The sequence below is a fragment of the Salvelinus alpinus genome, chromosome 5 (assembly GCF_045679555.1).
Source record: "Salvelinus alpinus chromosome 5, SLU_Salpinus.1, whole genome shotgun sequence".
In the NCBI taxonomy this organism is placed as follows: domain Eukaryota; kingdom Metazoa; phylum Chordata; class Actinopteri; order Salmoniformes; family Salmonidae; genus Salvelinus; species Salvelinus alpinus.
The window spans coordinates 3,735,256-3,755,677 of record NC_092090.1 but is presented as its reverse complement, the minus strand read 5'-3'; the positions used below and the strand labels follow the sequence as shown (position 1 = coordinate 3,755,677).

Genomic DNA, 20,422 nt, shown 5'->3' with positions numbered 1-20,422 from the left:
GAATAGGGAGCCATAGGGCTCTGGTCTATAGTAGTAGTAGTTCACTCTTATTAACATGTTGAATAGGGAGCCATAGGGCCCTGGTCTAAAGTAGTAGTAGTTCACTCTTATTAACATGTTGAATAGGGAGCCATAGGGCCCTGGTCTATAGTAGTAGTAGTTCACTCTTATTAACATGTTGAATAGGGAGCCATAGGGCCCTGGTCTAAAGTAGTAGTAGTTCACTCTTATTAACATGTTGAATAGGGTGCCATAGGGCCCTGGTCTAAAGTAGTAGTAGTTCACTCTTATTAACATGTTGAATAGGGAGCTATAGGGCCCTGGTCTATAGTAGTAGTAGTTCACTCTTATTAACATGTTGAATAGGGAGCCATAGGGCCCTGGTCTATAGTAGTAGTAGTTCACTCTTATTAACATGTTGAATAGGGTGCCATAGGGCCCTGGTCTAAAGTAGTGCACTATGTAGGGAATTTGGTACGCAGCCTGTGTGCTGTGAAGCGATGAGGAGATGCGACAGGATTGCATAAGATGGATGGCGTGACCTTTCAACGAAATGAAAGTACTTCGTGCGTGGGTTACAGAAGAGACATGTATTCTGGAAACAGTGCTTTTCACATCAGTAATGCAGCTGTCGCTCCCTGGCCATAGAGAGGCTTTTATTCTCTATTTTGGTCAGGCCAGGGTGTGACTAGGTTGGGCATTCTAGTTTCTTTATTTCTATGTTTTCTGTTTCTATGTTTTTGGCCGGGTATGGTTCTCAATCAGGGACAGCTGTCTATCGTTGTCTCTGATTGGGAATCATACTTAGGCAGCCCTTTTTTCCTTTTGGTAGTTTGTGGGTAGTTGACTTTGTTCGTGGCACTAATGCCCTGTTAAGCTTCACGGTCGTTTCTTCGTTTTCTCGTGTTGTTGGCGACATTTACATTTAATAAAATAAAATGTCCGCTGACCACGATGCACCTTGGTCTCCCTCCGACGACGGCCGTGACGGCAGCGATGGGGTTCAGGGATATTATAATACAATAGTCATTCGCTACTGCTGTTGTAGTTTACAGGACGGTTAGGGGTATTTAACCTTTAACCTTTTTGGAAATGTATTTTATGCTTATTTTTAATTCTTATCTTAGACTTAAAATCAAAAGCCCCTCCCCCACTATTTAGACGTAATGCGTGTTTAGGTTCCACCTCAGAAGAATGACGGAGGCGACTTCTACATATTCACCAACTGGGTTGATCACCAACTTGGTCACAACAATAATGTGTGGAGTTTTAATGACTCCAACCTGAGTGTTGCTGTTCTCAGTTGATCTTTAGTTCAGGACCGGGCCTTAATCTGTTCTCAGTTGATCTTTAGTTCAGGACCGGGCCTTAATCTGTTCTCAGTTGATCTTTAGTTCAGGACCGGGCCTTAATCTGTTCTCAGTTGATCTTTAGTTCAGGACCGGGCCTTAATCTGTTCTCAGTTGATCTTTAGTTCAGGACCGGGCCTTAATCTGTTCTCAGTTGATCTTTAGTTCAGGACCGGGCCTTAATCTGTTCTCAGTTGATCTTTAGTTCAGGACCGGGCCTTAATCTGTTCTCAGTTGATCTTTAGTTCAGGACCAGCCTTAATCTGTTCTCAGTTGATCTTTAGTTCAGGACCGGGCCTTAATCTGTTCTCAGTTGATCTTTAGTTCAGGACCAGCCTTAATCTGTTCTCAGTTGATCTTTAGTTCAGGACCGGCCTTAATCTGTTCTCAGTTGATCTTTAGTTCAGGACCAGCCTTAATCTGTTCTCAGTTGATCTTTAGTTCAGGGCCGGGCCTTAATCTGTTCTCAGTTGATCTTTAGTTCAGGACCGGGCCTTAATCTGTTCTCAGTTGATCTTTAGTTCAGGACCGGGCCTTAATCTGTTCTCAGTTGATCTTTAGTTCAGGACCGGGCCTTAATCTGTTCTCAGTTGATCTTTAGTTCAGGACCGGGCCTTAATCTGTTCTCAGTTGATCTTTAGTTCAGGACCGGGCCTTAATCTGTTCTCAGTTGATCTTTAGTTCAGGACCGGGCCTTAATCTGTTCTCAGTTGATCTTTAGTTCAGGACCGGGCCTTAATCTGTTCTCAGTTGATCTTTAGTTCAGGACCGGGCCTTAATCTGTTCTCAGTTGATCTTTAGTTCAGGACCGGGCCTTAATCTGTTCTCAGTTGATCTTTAGTTCAGGACCGGGCCTTAATCTGTTCTCAGTTGATCTTTAGTTCAGGACCGGGCCTTAATCTGTTCTCAGTTGATCTTTAGTTCAGGACCAGCCTTAATCTGTTCTCAGTTGATCTTTAGTTCAGGACCGGCCTTAATCTGTTCTCAGTTGATCTTTAGTTCAGGACCAGCCTTAATCTGTTCTCAGTTGATCTTTAGTTCAGGACCGGGCCTTAATCTGTTCTCAGTTGATCTTTAGTTCAGGACCGGGCCTTAATCTGTTCTCAGTTGATCTTTAGTTCAGGACCGGGCCTTAATCTGTTCTCAGTTGATCTTTAGTTCAGGACCGGGCCTTAATCTGTTCTCAGTTGATCTTTAGTTCAGGACCGGGCCTTAATCTGTTCTCAGTTGATCTTTAGTTCAGGACCGGCCTTAATCTGTTCTCAGTTGATCTTTAGTTCAGGACCGGCCTTAATCTGTTCTCAGTTGATCTTTAGTTCAGGACCGGGCCTTAATCTGTTCTCAATCTGTGTGTAATTTACACATGCAACATAGCAGCCCTTTGACTTGGACCCAACTGAGGGAAGTGAGGAGAGAGAAGGAGGGGGAGAGAGAGAGAGAGGGGGAGAGAGAGAGAGGGGGAGAGAGAGAGAGAGAGAGAGAGGGGGAGAGAGAGAGAGGGGGAGAGAGAGAGAGGGGGAGAGAGAGAGAGAGAGGGGGGGGGAGAGAGAGAGAGGAGGGGGGAGAGAGAGGGAGGGAGAGGAGAGATTGACTAAATTATTAAAGCACTATTCAAATTAATTCTCCACATTTGCCTGAAATGCCTTAAAAGGTGTTGAATATTTGACTCTGTTCCGTATATAGGTTTTGGGTTTTGGTTCAGAATTAAAGGGTTTGTTTTTGCCGTTTTGTACCGTTTTCTAACACAATATGTTATAATGTTATAGGACAGGAAAGAAGAGGAGAAGAGGATGCAGGAGTCTTTACCTGGGTCTCTGTTAATAGACATGTTATGAACAGGAGTCTTTACCTGGGTCTCTGTTAATAGACATGTTATGAACAGGAGTCTTTACCTGGGTCTCTGTTAATAGGCATGTTATGAACAGGAGTCTTTACCTGGGTCTCTGTTAATAGGCATGTTATGAACAGGAGTCTTTACCCGGGTCTCTGTTAATAGGCATGTTATGAACAGGAGTCTTTACCTGGGTCTCTGTTAATAGGCATGTTATGAACAGGAGTCTTTACCTGGGTCTCTGTTAATAGGCATGTTATGAACAGGAGTCTTTACCTGGGTCTCTGTTAATAGACATGTTATGAACAGGAGTCTTTACCTGGGTCTCTGTTAATAGACGTGTTATGAACAGGAGTCTTTACCTGGGTCTCTGTTAATAGACATGTTATGAACAGGAGTCTTTACCTGGGTCTCTGTTAATAGACATGTTATGAACAGGAGTCTTTACCTGGGTCTCTGTTAATAGGCATGTTATGAACAGGAGTCTTTACCTGGGTCTCTGTTAATAGACATGTTATGAACAGGAGTGTCTAGTCTTGACCTGGTCCTCTGGGCTCAGAATGACTGACCAGACCTGCTCCTGATCCTATAATGAATCCTGTCCTGCTTTTCATGTACAGGAAGACAGTGTGAGATTCTGAGCCGGACTCTACTCTGTAGCAGGAGGCTGGCCGGCCTCTACTCTGGCTGTAGCAGGAGGCTGACCCCTCCTCTGGCTGTAGCAGAAGGCTGGCCTCTAATCTGGCTGTAGCAGAAGGCTGGCTTCTCCTCTGGCTGTAGCAGAAGGCTGGCCTCTAATCTGGCTGTAGCAGGAGGCTGGCCTCTACTCTAGCTGTAGCAGAAGGCTGGCTTCTCCTCTGGCTGTAGCAGAAGGCTGGCCTCTAATCTGGCTGTAGCAGGAGGCTGGCCTCTACTCTGGCTGTAGCAGGAGGCTGGCCTCTACTCTGGCTGTAGCAGAAGGCTGGCCTCTACTCTGGCTGTAGCAGGAGGCTGGCCTCTACTCTGGCTGTAGCAGAAGGCTGGCTTCTCCTCTGGCTGTAGCAGGAGGCTGGCCTCTACTCTGGCTGTAGCAGAAGGCTGGCCTCTACTCTGGCTGTAGCAGAAGGCTGGCCTCTACTCTGGCTGTAGCAGGAGGCTGGCCTCTACTCTGGCTGTAGCAGGAGGCTGGCCTCTACTCTGGCTGTAGCAGAAGGCTGGCCTCTACTCTGGCTGTAGCAGAAGGCTGGCCTCTACTCTGGCTGTAGCAGGAGGTTGTCCTCTACTCTGGCTGTAGCAGAAGGCTGGCCTCTACTCTGGCTGTAGCAGGAGGCTGGCCTCTACTCTGGCTGTAGCAGGAGGCTGTCCTCTACTCTGGCTGTAGCAGAAGGCTGGCTTCTCCTCTGGCTGTAGCAGGAGGCTGGCCTCTACTCTGGCTGTAGCAGGAGGCTGGCCTCTACTCTGGCTGTAGCAGAGGGCTGGCCTCTACTCTGGCTGTAGCAGAGGGCTGGCTTCTAATCTGGCTGTAGCAGAAGGATGGCCTCTACTCTGGCTGTAGCAGGAGGCTGGCCTCTGCTTTGGTTGTAGCAGGAGGCTGGGCTCTACTCTGGCTGTAGCAGAAGGCTGGCCTCTACTCTGGCTGTAGCAGGAGGCTGGCCTTTACTCTGGTTGTAGCAGGAGGCTGGCCTCTACTCTACTCTGTAGCAGGAGGCTGGCCTCTACTCTGTAGCAGGAGGCTGGCCTCTACTCTGTAGCAGGAGGCTGGCCTCTACTCTACTGTAGCAGGAGGCTGGCCTCTACTCTGTCCTCTCATAGCCTAGTTGATGTTATTCCTGATGACTTTAATCTGCTGATGGAAGTAGGGTGCTTTTGATTGGTTCAATCTGGGGGGAAAATAACTCCAATCATTGATCAGATAAATGTGTTGTTTTAAAGAAAGAAGCACCAAGAAACAGTCATTATTTAATCATTTTCCATTTATTTCAATGATGTGTGAAGTCGTTGTCCTTTTCACAGTCAGTCAGTTCGTCATGGCGAGATGAACCTCTAGAGCTGGGATCCTCACGGTCTGTTTGATCAGAGAGACAGAATAACTCACATGAAACAAGAGTCCCCTCAGCCAGCTGGTTCTGAGGCTCAGTTCACTAACCCAAACCAACCCCATCTGGTTCTGAGGCTCAGTTCACCAACCCAAACCAATCCCATAGAGCCTCAGGACAGCAGTCAGCCAGCTGGTTCTGAGGCTCGGTTCACTAACCCAAACCAACCCCATAGAGCCTCAGGACAGCAGTCAGCCAGCTGGTTCTGAGGCTCGGTTCACTAACCCAAACCAGCCCCATAGAGCCTCAGGACACCAGTCAGCCAGCTGGTTCTGAGGCTCGGTTCACTAACCCAAACCAACCCCATGGTTCTGAGGCTCGGTTCACTAACCCAAACCAATCCCATAGAGCCTCAGGACAGCAGTCAGCCAGCTGGTTCTGAGGCTCAGTTCACTAACCCAAACCAACCCCATAGAGCCTCAGGACAGCAGTCAGCCAGCTGGTTCTGAGGCTCGGTTCACCAACCCAAACCAACCCCATAGAGCCTCAGGACAGCAGTCAGCCAGCTGGTTCTGAGGCTCAGTTCACCAACCCAAACCAATCCCATAGAGCCTCAGGACAGCAGTCAGCCAGCTGGTTCTGAGGCTCGGTTCACTAACCCAAACCAACCCCATAGAGCCTCAGGACAGCAGTCAGCCAGCTGGTTCTGAGGCTCGGTTCACTAACCCAAACCAGCCCCATAGAGCCTCAGGACACCAGTCAGCCAGCTGGTTCTGAGGCTCGGTTCACCAACCCAAACCAACCCCATAGAGCCTCAGGACAGCAGTCAGCCAGCTGGTTCTGAGGCTCGGTTCACTAACCCAAACCAATCCCATAGAGCCTCAGGACAGCAGTCAGCCAGCTGGTTCTGAGGCTCGGTTCACTAACCCAAACCAACCCCATAGAGCCTCAGGACAGCAGTCAGCCAGCTGGTTCTGAGGCTCGGTTCACTAACCCAAACCAATCCCATAGAGCCTCAGGACAGCAGTCAGCCAGCTGGTTCTGAGGCTCAGTTCACCAACCCAAACCAATCCCACAGAGCCTCAGGACAGCAGTCAGCCAGCTGGTTCTGAGGCTCAGTTCACTAACCCAAACCAATCCCATAGAGCCTCAGGACAGCAGTCAGCCAGCTGGTTCTGAGGCTCAGTTCACCAACCCAAACCAACCCCATAGAGCCTCAGGACAGCAGTCAGCCAGCTGGTTCTGAGGCTCAGTTCACCAACCCAAACCAATCCCACAGAGCCTCAGAACACCAGTCAGCCAGCTGGTTCTGAGGCTCAGTTCACCAACCCAAACCAACCCCATAGAGCCTCAGGACAGCAGTCAGCCAGCTGGTTCTGAGGCTCAGTTCACCAACCCAAACCAATCCCACAGAGCCTCAGGACACCAGTCAGCCAGCTGGTTCTGAGGCTCAGTTCACCAACCCAAACCAACCCCATAGAGCCTCAGGACAGCAGTCAGCCAGCTGGTTCTGAGGCTCAGTTCACCAACCCAAACCAGCCCCATAGAGCCTCAGGACAGCAGTCAGCCAGCTGGTTCTGAGGCTCAGTTCACCAACCCAAACCAACCCCATAGAGCCTCAGGACAGCAGTCAGCCAGCTGGTTCTGAGGCTCAGTTCACCAACCCAAACCAACCCCATAGAGCCTCAGGACAGCAGTCAGCCAGCTGGTTCTGATGCTCAGTTCACTAACCCAAACCAATCCCATAGAGCCTCAGGACAGCAGTCAGCCAGCTGGTTCTGAGGCTCAGTTGAGGGAACATGGAGACAGAGAGACATCTTTATGGTCCTGTTTGTTCCCAGACTCTCTCATATAGCAGAGTCCCCCTCAGAGTCATACTGTAGAAGGAACATGGAGACAGAGAGACATCTTTATGGTCCTGTTTGTCCCCAGACTCTCTCATATAGCTGAGTCCCCCTCCTCAGAGTCATACTGGAGACAGAGAGACATCTTAGGGGTCCTGTTTGTCCCCAGACTCTCTCATATAGCTGAGTCCCCCCAGAGTCATACTGGAGACAGAGAGACATCTTAGGGGTCCTGTTTGTCCCCAGACTCTATCATATAGCTGAGTCCCCCTCAGAGTCATACTGGAGACAGAGAGACATCCGTTTGTCCTGTTTGTCCCCAGACTCTCTCATATAGCTGAGTCCCCCTCCTCAGAGTCATACTGGAGACAGAGAGACATCTTAGGGGTCCTGTTTGTCCCCAGACTCTCTCATATAGCTGAGTCCCCCTCCTCAGAGTCATACTGGAGACAGAGAGACATCTTAGGGGTCCTGTTTGTCCCCAGACTCTCTCATATAGCCGAGTCCCCCTCCTCAGAGTCATACTGGAGACAGAGAGACATCTTAGGGGTCCTGTTTGTCCCCAGACTCTCTCATATAGCTGAGTCCCCCTCCTCAGAGTCATACTGGAGACAGAGAGACATCTTTATGGTCCTGTTTGTCCCCAGACTCTCTCATATAGCTGAGTCCCCCTCCTCAGAGTCATACTGGAGACAGAGAGACATCTTTATGGTCCTGTTTGTCCCCAGACTCTCTCATATAGCAGAGTCCCCCTCCTCAGAGTCATAGTGTAGAGGGAACATGGAGACAGAGAGACATCTTTATGGTCCTGTTTGTCCCCAGACTCTCTCATATAGCAGAGTCCCCCTCCTCAGAGTCATACTGGAGACAGAGAGACATCTTAGGGGTCCTGTTTGTCCCCAGACTCTCTCATATAGCTGAGTCCCCCTCCTCAGAGTCATACTGGAGACAGCGAGACATCCGTTTGTCCTGTTTGTCCCCAGACTCTCTCATATAGCTGAGTCCCCCTCCTCAGAGTCATACTGGAGACAGAGAGACATCTTAGGGGTCCTGTTTGTCCCCAGACTCTCTCATATAGCCGAGTCCCCCTCAGAGTCATACTGGAGACAGAGAGACATCCGTTTGTCCTGTTTGTCCCCAGACTCTCTCATATAGCTGAGTCCCCCTCAGAGTCATACTGGAGACAGAGAGACATCCGTTTGTCCCCAGACTCTCTCATATAGCAGAGTCCCCCTCCTCAGAGTCATACTGTAGAAGGAACATGGAGACAGAGGACTAGGACTAGATGGGATACATGGTAATGTTCTTATTATCTGATCTATTAGAAACTGCAACTCCCTTGTCTTTTCTGTTAAAGGGCCACGTTGTTGCACATGGACATAAAACCAACTTATAGAACTGGAAGGTTCTGAGACATATTGACAGGAAGGTTCTGAGACATATTGAGAGTTTGACTGGAAGGTTCTGAGACATATTGATAGTTTGGCTGGAAGGTTCTGAGACATATTGACAGGAAGGTTCTGAGACATATTGACAGTTTGGCTGGAAGGTTCTAAGATATATTGACAGTTTGGCTGGAAGGTTCTGAGACATATTGACAGTTTGGCTGGAAGGTTCGGAGACATATTGACAGTTTGACTGGAAGGTTCGGAGACATATTGACAGTTTGGCTGGAAGGTTCGGAGACATATTGACAGTTTGACTGGAAGGTTCTGAGACATATTGACAGTTTGGCTGGAAGGTTCTGAGACATATTGACAGTTTGGCTGGAAGGTTCTGAGACATATTGACAGTTTGACTGGAAGGTTCTGAGACATATTGACAGTTTGACTGGAAGGTTCTGAGACATATTGACAGTTTGGCCGGAAGGTTCTGAGACATATTGACAGTTTGACTGGAAGGTTCTGAGACATATTGAGAGTTTGACTGGAAGGTTCTGAGACATATTGACAGTTTGGCTGGAAGGTTCTGAGACATATTGAGAGTTTGACTGGAAGGTTCTGAGACATATTGAGAGTTTGACTGGAAGGTTCTGAGACATATTGAGAGTTTAACTGGAAGGTTCTGAGACATATTGACAGTTTGTCTGGAAGGTTCTGAGACATATTGACAGTTTGACTGGAAGGTTCTGAGACATATTGACAGTTTGGCTGGAAGGTTCTGAGACATATTGACAGTTTGGCTGGAAGGTTCTGAGACATATTGACAGTTTGACTGGAAGGTTCTGAGACATATTGATAGTTTGACTGGAAGGTTCTGAGACATATTGACAGTTTGACTGGAAGGTTCTGAGACATATTGAGAGTTTGGCTGGAAGGTTCTGAGACATATTGACAGTTTGACTGGAAGGTTCGGAGACATATTGACAGTTTGACTGGAAGGTTCTGAGACATATTGACAGTTTGACTGGAAGGTTCGGAGACATATTGACAGTTTGGCTGGAAGGTTCTGAGACATATTGACAGTTTGACTGGAAGGTTCTGAGACATATTGACAGTTTGACTGGAAGGTTCTGAGACATATTGACAGTTTGACTGGAAGGTTCTGAGACATATTGAGAGTTTGACTGGAAGGTTCTGAGACATATTGACAGTTTGGCTGGAAGGTTCTGAGACATATTGACAGTTTGGCTGGAAGGTTCTGAGACATATTGACAGTTTGCCAAACCTGCTTTATGATTTGACAACGACAATCCATTGTTTTCCCCTCCATTTGTCTCCAGTCTCTCCCACAGGGCAGGAAGGCCCGTTGGCCCCCAGCCCTCCATTTGTCTCCAGTCTCTCCCACAGGGCAGGAAGGCCCGTTGGCCCCCAGCCCTCCATTTGTCTCCAGTCTCTCCCACAGGGCAGGAAGGCCCGTTGGCCCCCAGCCCTCCATTTGTCTCCAGTCTCTCCCACAGGGCAGGAAGGCCCGTTGGCCCCCACCCCTCCATTTGTCTCCAGTCTCTCCCACAGGGCAGGAAGGCCCGTTGGCCCCCAGCCCTCCATTTGTCTCCAGTCTCTCCCACAGGGCAGGAAGGCCCGTTGGCCCCCAGCCCTCCATTTGTCCCCAGTCTCTCCCACAGGGCAGGAAGGCCCGTTGGCCCCCAGCCCTCCATTTGTCTCCAGTCTCTCCCACAGGGCAGGAAGGCCCGTTGGCCCCCAGCCCTCCATTTGTCTCCAGTCTCTCCCACAGGGCAGGAAGGCCCGTTGGCCCCCAGCCCTCCATTTGTCTCCAGTCTCTCCCACAGGGCAGGAAGGCCCGTTGGCCCCCAGCCCTCCATTTGTCTCCAGTCTCTCCCACAGGGCAGGAAGGCCCGTTGGCCCCCAGCCCTCCATTTGTCTCCAGTCTCTCCCACAGGGCAGGAAGGCCCGTTGGCCCCCAGCCCTCCATTTGTCTCCAGTCTCTCCCACAGGGCAGGAAGGCCCGTTGGCCCCCAGCCCTCCATTTGTCTCCAGTCTCTCCCACAGGGCAGGAAGGCCCGTTGGCCCCCAGCCCTCCATTTGTCTCCAGTCTCTCCCACAGGGCAGGAAGGCCCGTTGGCCCCCAGCCCTCCATTTGTCTCCAGTCTCTCCCACAGGGCAGGAAGGCCCGTTGGCCCCCAGCCCTCCATTTGTCTCCAGTCTCTCCCACAGGGCAGGAAGGCCCGTTGGCCCCCAGCCCTCCATTTGTCTCCAGTCTCTCCCACAGGGCAGGAAGGCCCGTTGGCCCCCAGCCCTCCATTTGTCTCCAGTCTCTCCCACAGGGCAGGAAGGCCCGTTGGCCCCCAGCCCTCCATTTGTCTCCAGTCTCTCCCACAGGGCAGGAAGGCACGTTGGCCCCCAGCCCTCCATTTGTCTCCAGTCTCTCCCACAGGGCAGGAAGGCCTGTTGGCCCCCAGCCCTCCATTTGTCTCCAGTCTCTCCCACAGGGCAGGAAGGCCTGTTGGCCCCCAGCCCTCCATTTGTCTCCAGTCTCTCCCACAGGGCAGGAAGGCCCGTTGGCCCCCAGCCCTCCATTTGTCTCCAGTCTCTCCCCCAGGGCAGGAAGGCCCGTTGGCCCCCAGCCCTCCATTTGTCTCCAGTCTCTCCCACAGGGCAGGAAGGCCCGTTGGCCCCCAGCCCTCCATTTGTCTCCAGTCTCTCCCACAGGGCAGGAAGGCCTGTTGGCCCCCAGCCCTCCATTTGTCTCCAGTCTCCCCCATAAGGCTGGAAGGCCTGTTGGCCCCCAGCCCTCCATTTGTCTCCAGTCTCTCCCACAGGGCAGGAAGGCCCGTTGGCCCCCAGCCCTCCATTTGTCTCCAGTCTCTCCCACAGGGCAGGAAGGGCCGTTGGCCCCCAGTTCTCCATCCATAGACTGTATGGAGAGTTAAGCAAACAGCTTTCAATACAGAGGTTGTCAATCCCCTTGTTCTGATTGACACAGTAAAGGAGGACATGTTGACTCCAACAGTCCAGTATTTTCCCTCCCTTCAACCCCAGCATCAGTCAGTACCCTGTTGAGTCAGTCAGTCAGCCCCGAGACGAGCAGTCACACATGCCCTGGCAGAGACACTGGCAGAACCCATAGACCAGACACACAGTCAGACTGGACGGTACCAGGCTCACACAGACTATGCCCAGCGTCACCCTCTGGATCACCAGCAGGTAGATGCCCAGGGGCAGGGACCCGAAGTAGAACAGCCCCAGGAGCCACACCAGGATCCGGGGGACGTGGGAACACAACTTGGACAGGGCTTCCTGAACCTCCGGCCCGTTGGAGCCCACAGAGATGGAGTCCAGGCTGTGCTCTGTGTAGTGGTCTGAGCTGCCCGGGCCACGGTCCCCGGACCCCGTGTCCCTCTGGACCTCCATGATAGTGATCACCAGGCAGTTGGAGGAGTGGTGCGAGGGGGAGGTGGAGGACAGGCTCGTGGGGGTGAGGGTCACCTCTTTGCTGTGGTCGGAGCTCCAGGACTTATCCCTGACGGCCAGGCAGGATATGACGTTGGAGTCGTCGGGGAGGCCCGACACCTCGTATTCGCTGACCTCTGTTTCGTGTCGGCAGAAGGGGCAGGAAATGCAGCCCAAGACGTCCCCCACGTCCAGGATCTTGTTGAGGCAGCGGGCACACACCCGGTGGAGGCAGTCCAGGATCTTGGGCCTGCGGTTGTGGACATTGTATCGCTGGTAACAGATCTTACACTCCAGCTCGTCTGTGATGGGGGTCAGGCTCAGGGTGGGGGTGGTGACAGGGGTGATGGTGGAAGGGGGCATCTCATCCGGGTCAGGCTGAGGAACACTCATCATGGTCGCATGCTCTGAGGGAGGCAGAGAGGGAGGGAGAGAGAGAGAGGGGGAGAGAGGGAGAGAGAGAGAGAGAAGTTAGGTACTTATTGTACATTTTTCAATTTCATTAAAAAGATCAACGGTACTCAAGACATTAGAATCATTTCACAATTTCAAAAGCATTCATGAAAATGCTTTGAAAATTCATGAAAGTGTCTGTTTCTACTCTGAGAGATAACGTAATGACTCCTCCACGTAGAGGCTGTGTCTGTTTCTACTCTGAGAGATAACGTAATGACTCCTCCATGTAGAGGCTGTGTCTGTTTCTACTCTGAGAGATAACGTAATGACTCCTCCACGTAGAGGCTATTCACTGTGTCTGTTTCTACTCTGAGAGATAACGTAATGACTCCTCCATGTAGAGGCTATTCACTGTGTCTGTTTCTACTCTGAGAGATAACGTAATGACTCCTCCACATAGAGGCTATTCACTGTGTCTGTTTCTACTCTGAGAGATAACGTAATGACTCCTCCACGTAGAGGCTATTCACTGTGTCTGTTTCTACTCTGAGAGATAACGTAATGACTCCTCCACGTAGAGGCTATTCACTGTTTCTACTCTGAGAGATAACGTAATGACTCCATGTAGAGGCTGTGTCTGTTTCTACTCTGAGAGATAACGTAATGACTCCTCCATTTAGAGGATGTGTCTGTTTCTACTCTGAGAGATAACGTAATGACTCCTCCACGTAGAGGCTATTCACTGTGTCTGTTTCTACTCTGAGAGATAACGTAATGACTCCTCCATGTAGACGCCATTCACTGTGTCTGTTTCTACTCTGAGAGATAACGTAATGACTCCTCCACGTAGAGGCTATTCACTGTGTCTGTTTCTACTCTGAGAGATAACGTAATGACTCCTCCATGTAGACGCCATTCACTGTGTCTGTTTCTACTCTGAGAGATAACGTAATGACTCCTCCACGTAGAGGCTATTCACTGTGTCTGTTTCTACTCTGAGAGATAACGTAATGACTCCTTCACGTAGAGGCTATTCACTGTGTCTGTTTCTACTCTGAGAGATAACGTAATGACTCCTCCACGTAGAGGCTATTCACTGGGTCTGTTTCTACTCTGAGAGATAACGTAATGACTCCTCCACGTAGAGGCTATTCACTGGGTCTGTTTCTACTCTGAGAGATAACGTAATGACTCCTCCATGTAGAGGCTATTCACTGGGTCTGTTTCTACTCTGAGAGATAACGTAATGACTCCTCCACATAGAGGCTATTCACTGTGTCTGTTTCTACTCTGAGAGATAACGTAATGACTCCTCCACGTAGAGGCTATTCACTGTGTCTGTTTCTACTCTGAGAGATAACGTAATGACTCCTCCACGTAGAGGCTATTCACTGTGTCTGTTTCTACTTTGAGAGATAACGTAATGACTCCTCCACGTAGAGGCTATTCACTGTGTCTGTTTCTACTCTGAGAGATAACGTAATGACTCCTCCACGTAGAGGCTGTTCACTGGGTCTGTTTCTACTCTGAGAGATAACGTAATGACTCCTCCACGTAGAGGCTATTCACTGGGTCTGTTTCTACTCTGAGAGATAACGTAATGACTTCTCCACGTAGAGGCTATTCACTGGGTCTGTTTCTACTCTGAGAGATAACGTAATGACTCCTCCACGTAGAGGCTATTCACTGGGTCTGTTTCTACTCTGAGAGATAACGTAATGACTCCTCCATGTAGAGGCTATTCACTGGGTCTGTTTCTACTCTGAGAGATAACGTAATGACTCCTCCACGTAGAGGCTATTCACTGTGTCTGTTTCTACTCTGAGAGATAACGTAATGACTCCTCCACGTAGAGGCTATTCACTGTGTCTGTTTCTACTCTGAGAGATAACGTAATGACTCCTCCACGTAGAGGCTATTCACTGTGTCTGTTTCTACTCTGAGAGATAACGTAATGACTCCTCCACGTAGAGGCTATTCACTGGGTCTGTTTCTACTCTGAGAGATAATGTAATGACTCCTCCACGTAGAGGCTATTCACTGTGTCTGTTTCTACTCTGAGAGATAACGTAATGACTCCTCCACGTAGAGGCTATTCACTGTGTCTGTTTCTACTCTGAGAGATAACGTAATGACTCCTCCACGTAGAGGCTATTCACTGTGTCTGTTTCTACTCTGAGAGATAACGTAATGACTCCTCCACGTAGAGGCTATTCACTGTGTCTGTTTCTACTCTGAGAGATAACGTAATGACTCCTCCACGTAGAGGCTGTTCACTGTGTCTGTTTCTACTCTGAGAGATAACGTAATGACTCCTCCATGTAGAGGCTATTCACTGGGTCTGTTTCTACTCTGAGAGATAACGTAATGACTCCTCCACGTAGAGGCTGTTCACTGTGTCTGTTTCTACTCTGAGAGATAACGTAATGACTCCTCCATGTAGAGGCTATTCACTGGGTCTGTTTCTACTCTGAGAGATAACGTAATGACTCCTCCACGTAGAGGCTATTCACTGTGTCTGTTTCTACTCTGAGAGATAACGTAATGACTCCTCCATGTAGAGGCTGTGTCTGTGTCTGTTTCTACTCTGAGAGATAACGTAATGACTCCTCCACGTAGAGGCTATTCACGGTGTCTGTTTCTACTCTGAGAGATAACGTAATGACTCCTCCATGTAGACGCTATTCACTGTGTCTGTTTCTACTCTGAGAGATAACGTAATGACTCCTCCACGTAGAGGCTATTCACTGTGTCTGTTTCTAATCTCAGAGATAATGTAATGACTCCTCCACATAGAGGCTATTCACTGTGTCTGTTTCTACTCTGAGAGATAACATAACATGCTGTTTATTCTGTTATGTTCATTAACTCTACTCTGTATCAGCATCCATTAATCCTCTCAGTCTACCAGACACACACACACACACACACACACACACACACACACACACACACACACACACACACACACACACACACACACACACACACACACAGTCTACCACCAGACAGTAGTTCAATTAACTCAGGGAATCAGGTGGACATGTCTGACACCGTGGTGTTCTGTGGTCCTCAGTGACAGGTGGACGTGTCTAACACCGTGGTGATCTGTGGTCCTCAGTGACAGGTGGACGTGTCTATCACCATGGTGTTCTGTGGTCCTCAGTGACAGGTGGACGTGTCTATCACCATGGTGTTCTGTGGTCCTCAGTGACAGGTGGACATGGTGTTCTGTGGTCCTCAGTGACAGGTGGACATGTCTGACACCATGGTGTTCTGTGGTCCTCAGTGACAGGTGGACGTGTCTATCACCATGGTGTTCTGTGGTCCTCAGTGACAGGTGGACGTGTCTATCACCATGGTGTTCTGTGGTCCTCAGTGACAGGTGGACGTGTCTATCACCATGGTGTTCTGTGGTCCTCAGTGACAGGTGGACGTGTCTATCACCATGGTGTTCTGTGGTCCTCAGTGACAGGTGGACGTGTCTATCACCATGGTGTTCTGTGGTCCTCAGTGACAGGTGGACATGTCTATCACCGTGGTGTTCTGTGGTCCTCAGTGACAGGTGGACATGGTGTTCTGTGGTCCTCAGTGACAGGTGGACATGTCTGACACCATGGTGTTCTGTGGTCCTCAGTGACAGGTGGACGTGTCTATCACCATGGTGTTCTGTGGTCCTCAGTGACAGGTGGACATGTCTAACACCGTGGTGTTCTGTGGTCCTCAGTGACAGGTGGACGTGTCTGACACCGTGGTGTTCTGTGGTCCTGTGACAGGTGGACATGTCTATCACCGTGGTGTTCTGTGGTCCTCAGTGACAGGTGGACATGTCTGACACCGTGGTGTTCTGTGGTCCTGTGACAGGTGGACATGTCTATCACCGTGGTGTTCTGTGGTCCTCAGTGACAGGTGGACATGTCTATCACCGTGGTGTTCTGTGGTCCTCAGTGACAGGTGGACATGTCTATCACCGTGGTGATCTGTGGTCCTCAGTGACAGGTGGACATGGCAGAGACGGGTTAGTGTGGCTGACTGTTCAGTGTGGCTGACTGTTCAGAGACGGGTTAGCGTGGCTGACTGTTCAGAGACGGGTTAGCGTGGCTGACTGTTTAGCGTGGCTGACTGTTCAGAGACGGGTTAGCGTGGCTGACTGTTCAGCGTGGCTGACTGTTCAGAGACGGGTTAGCGTGGCTGACTGTTCAGAGACGGGTTAGCGTGGCTGACTGTTCAGAGACGGGTTAGCGTGGCTGACTGTTCAGAGACGGGTTAGCGTGGCTGACTGTTCAGCGTGGCTGACTGTTCAGAGACGGGTTAGCGTGGCTGACTGTTCAGAGACGGGTTAGCGTGGCTGACTGTTCAGTGTGGCTGACTGTTCAGAGACGGGTTAGCGTGGCTGACTGTTCAGAGACGGGTTAGCGTGGCTGACTGTTCAGAGACGGGTTAGCGTGGCTGACTGTTCAGAGACGGGTTAGCGTGGCTGACTGTTCAGAGACGGGTTAGCGTGGCTGACTGTTCAGCGTGGCTGACTGTTCAGAGACGGGTTAGCGTGGCTGACTGTTCAGAGACGGGTTAACGTGGCTGACTGTTCAGTGTGGCTGACTGTTCAGAGACGGGTTAGCGTGGCTGACTGTTCAGTGTGGCTGACTGTTCAGAGACGGGTTAGCGTGGCAGACTGTTCAGAGACGGGTTAGCGTGGCTGACTGTTCAGAGACGGGTTAGCGTGGCTGACTGTTCAGAGACGGGTTAGCGTGGCTGACTGTTCAGAGACGGGTTAGCGTGGCTGACTGTTCAGCGTGGCTGACTGTTCAGAGACGGGTTAGCGTGGCTGACTGTTCAGAGACGGGTTAGCGTGGCTGACTGTTCAGTGTGGCTGACTGTTCAGAGACGGGTTAGCGTGGCTGACTGTTTAGAGACGGGTTAGCGTGGCTGACTGTTCAGAGACGGGTTAGCGTGGCTGACTGTTCAGAGACGGGTTAGCGTGGCTGACTGTTCAGAGACGGGTTAGCGTGGCTGACTATTCAGCGTGGCTGACTGTTCAGAGACGGGTTAGCGTGGCTGACTGTTCAGAGACGGGTTAGCGTGGCTGACTGTTCAGTGTGGCTGACTGTTCAGAGACGGGTTAGCGTGGCAGACTGTTCAGAGACGGGTTAGCGTGGCTGACTGTTCAGAGACGGGTTAGCGTGGCTGACTGTTCAGAGACGGTTTAGCGTGGCTGACTGTTCAGAGGCGGGTTAGCGTGGCTGACTGTTCAGAGGCGGGTTAGCGTGGCTGACTGTTCAGAGACGGGTTAGCGTGGCTGACTGTTCAGAGACGTGTTAGCGTGGCTGACTGTTCAGAGGCGGGTTAGCGTGGCCGACTGTTCAGAGGCGGGTTAGCGTGGCTGACTGTTCAGAGATGTGTTAGCGTGGCTGACTGTTCAGAGACGGGTTAGCGTGGCTGACTGTTCAGAGACGGGTTAGCGTGGCTGACTGTTCAGAGGCGGGTTAGCGTGGCTGACTGTTCAGAGACGGGTTAGCGTGGCTGACTGTTCAGAGACGGGTTAGCGTGGCTGACTGTTCAGAGACGGGTTAGCGTGGCTGACTGTTCAGAGACGGGTTAGCGTGGCCGACTGTTCAGAGGCGGGTTAGCGTGGCTGACTGTTCAGAGACGGGTTAGCGTGGCCGACTGTTCAGAGACGGGTTAGCGTGGCTGACTGTTCAGAGACGGGTTAGCGTGGCTGACTGTTCAGAGACGGGTTAGCGTGGCTGACTGTTCAGAGACGGGTTAGCGTGGCTGACTGTTCAGAGACGGGTTAGCGTGGCCGACTGTTCAGAGACGGGTTAGCGTGGCTGACTGTTCAGAGACGGGTTAGCGTGGCCGACTGTTCAGAGACGGGTTAGCGTGGCTGACTGTTCAGAGACGGGTTAGCGTGGCCGACTGTTCAGAGACGGGTTAGCGTGGCCGACTGTTCAGAGACGGGTTAGCGTGGCTGACTGTTCAGCGTGGCTGACTGTTCAGAGACGGGTTAGCCTATGGTGCAGCCCATTGGTGGAGAGTGGACTGTAGCCTCAGATAGGTTTTATTTATGGGCAGATTTCTGTTTCTGGTGTGTATTTTTGGACTTGGCTCTAGTCTGTGCATTATTTAATCCAGTCAAATCCAACCGTGACTTCTTTACACACCATGAGATATTCAGAGGATGGAGAGAGAGAGAGATGGGGGTTAGAGGGGGAGAGAGATGGGGAGAGAAGGGGGGTTAGAGGGAGAGAGAGATGGGGAGAGAAGGGAGGTTAGAGGGAGAGAGAGATGGGGAGAGAGGGGGGGTTAGAGGGAGAGAGAGATGGGGAGAGAAGGGGGGTTAGAGGGAGAGAGAGATGGGGAGAGAAGGGGGGTTAGAGGGAGAGAGAGATGGGGAGAGAAGGGAGGTTAGAGGGAGAGAGAGATGGGGAGAGAGGGGGGGTTAGAGGGAGAGAGAGATGGGGAGAGAAGGGGGGTTAGAGGGAGAGAGAGATGGGGAGAGAAGGGGGGTTAGAGGGAGAGAGAGATGGGGAGAGAAGGGGGGTTAGAGGGAGAGAGAGATGGGGAGAGAAGGGAGGTTAGAGGGAGAGAGAGATGGGGAGAGAGGGGGGGTTAGAGGGAGAGAGAGATGGGGAGAGAAGGGGGGTTAGAGGGAGAGAGAGATGGGGAGAGAAGGGGGGTTAGAGGGAGAGAGAGATGGGGAGAGAAGGGGGGTTAGAGGGAGAGAGAAGGGGGGTTAGAGGGAGAGAGAGATGGGGCTTAGATGGAGAGAGAAGGGGGGTTAGAGGGAGAGAGAGATGGGGAGAGAAGGGGGGTTAGAGGGAGAGAGAGATGGGGAGAGAAGGGGGGTTAGAGGGAGAGAGAGATGGGGAGAGAAGGGGGGTTAGAGGGAGAGAGAGATGGGGAGAGAAGGGGGGTTAGAGGGAGAGAGAGATGGGGAGAGAAGGGGGGTTAGATGGGAAGAGAGATGGGGAGAGAAGGGGGGTTAGAGGGAGAGAGAGATGGGGAGAGAAGGGGGGTTAGATGGGAAGAGAGATGGGGAGAGAAGGGGGGTTAGAGGGAGAGAGAGATGGGGGGTTAGATGGAGAGAGAGATGGGGGGTTAGAGGGAGAGAGAGATGGGGAGAGAAGGGGGGTTAGAGGGAGAGAGAGATGGGGAGAGAAGGGGGGTTAGAGGGAGAGAGAAGGGGGGTTAGAGGGAGAGAGAGATGGGGCTTAGATGGAGAGAGAGATGGGGAGAGAAGGGGGGTTAGAGGGAGAGAGAGATGGGGAGAGAAGGGGGGTTAGAGGGAGAGAGAGATGGGGAGAGAAGGGGGGTTAGAGGGAGAGAGAGATGGGGAGAGAAGGGGGGTTAGATGGAGAGAGAGATGGGGAGAGAAGGGGGGTTAGAGGGAGAGAGAGATGGGGAGAGAGGGGGTGTTAGAGGGAGAGAGAGATGGGGAGAGAAGGGGGGTTAGAGGGAGAGAGAGATGGGGAGAGAAGGGGGGTTAGAGGGAGAGAGAAGGGGGGTTAGAGGGAGAGAGAGATGGGGCTTAGATGGAGAGAGAAGGGGGGTTAGAGGGAGAGAGAGATGGGGAGAGAAGGGGGGTTAGAGGGAGAGAGAGATGGGGAGAGAAGGGGGGTTAGAGGGAGAGAGAGATGGGGAGAGAAGGGGGGTTAAATGGGAAGAGAGATGGGGAGAGAAGGGGGGTTAGAGGGAGAGAGAGATGGGGAGAGAAGGGGGGTTAGAGGGAGAGAGAGATGGGGAGAGAAGGGGGGTTAGAGGGAGAGAGAGATGGGGAGAGAAGGGGGGTTAGAGGGAGAGAGAGATGGGGAGAGAAGGGGGGTTAGATGGGAAGAGAGATGGGGAGAGAAGGGGGGTTAGAGGGAGAGAGAGATGGGGAGAGAAGGGGGGTTAGATGGGAAGAGAGATGGGGAGAGAAGGGGGGTTAGAGGGAGAGAGAGATGGGGAGAGAAGGGGGGTTAGATGGGAAGAGAGATGGGGAGAGAAGGGGGGTTAGAGGGAGGGAGAGAAGGGGGGTTAGAGGGAGAGAGAGATGGGGAGAGAAGGGGGGTTAGAGGGAGAGAGAGATGGGGAGAGAAGGGGGGTTAGATGGAGAGAGAGATGGGGAGAGAAGGGGGGTTAGAGGGAGAGAGAGATG

The 20,422-nt window shown here is 51.4% G+C and overlaps 2 protein-coding genes across 2 annotated transcripts in view; one reads left to right on the top strand and one right to left on the bottom strand.

Moving 5' to 3' along the window:
• cep89 (centrosomal protein 89) overlaps positions 1–20,422 on the top strand; it is a 159,796-nt gene that overhangs the window by 109,049 nt on the left and 30,325 nt on the right. The window lies entirely within an intron of this gene.
• LOC139575175 (E3 ubiquitin-protein ligase RNF182) lies at positions 11,137–12,291 on the bottom strand. Its single transcript, XM_071400176.1, has one exon. It carries the CDS (start codon positions 12,283–12,285, stop codon positions 11,509–11,511), a length of 777 nt encoding a protein of 258 aa, XP_071256277.1. The 5' UTR covers positions 12,286–12,291; the 3' UTR covers positions 11,137–11,508.

Coding starts and splice junctions, on each gene's coding strand:
- LOC139575175 (XM_071400176.1), bottom strand. CDS start 12,285: ATGATGAGTGTTCCTCAGCCTGACCCGGATGAGATGCCCCCTTCCACC.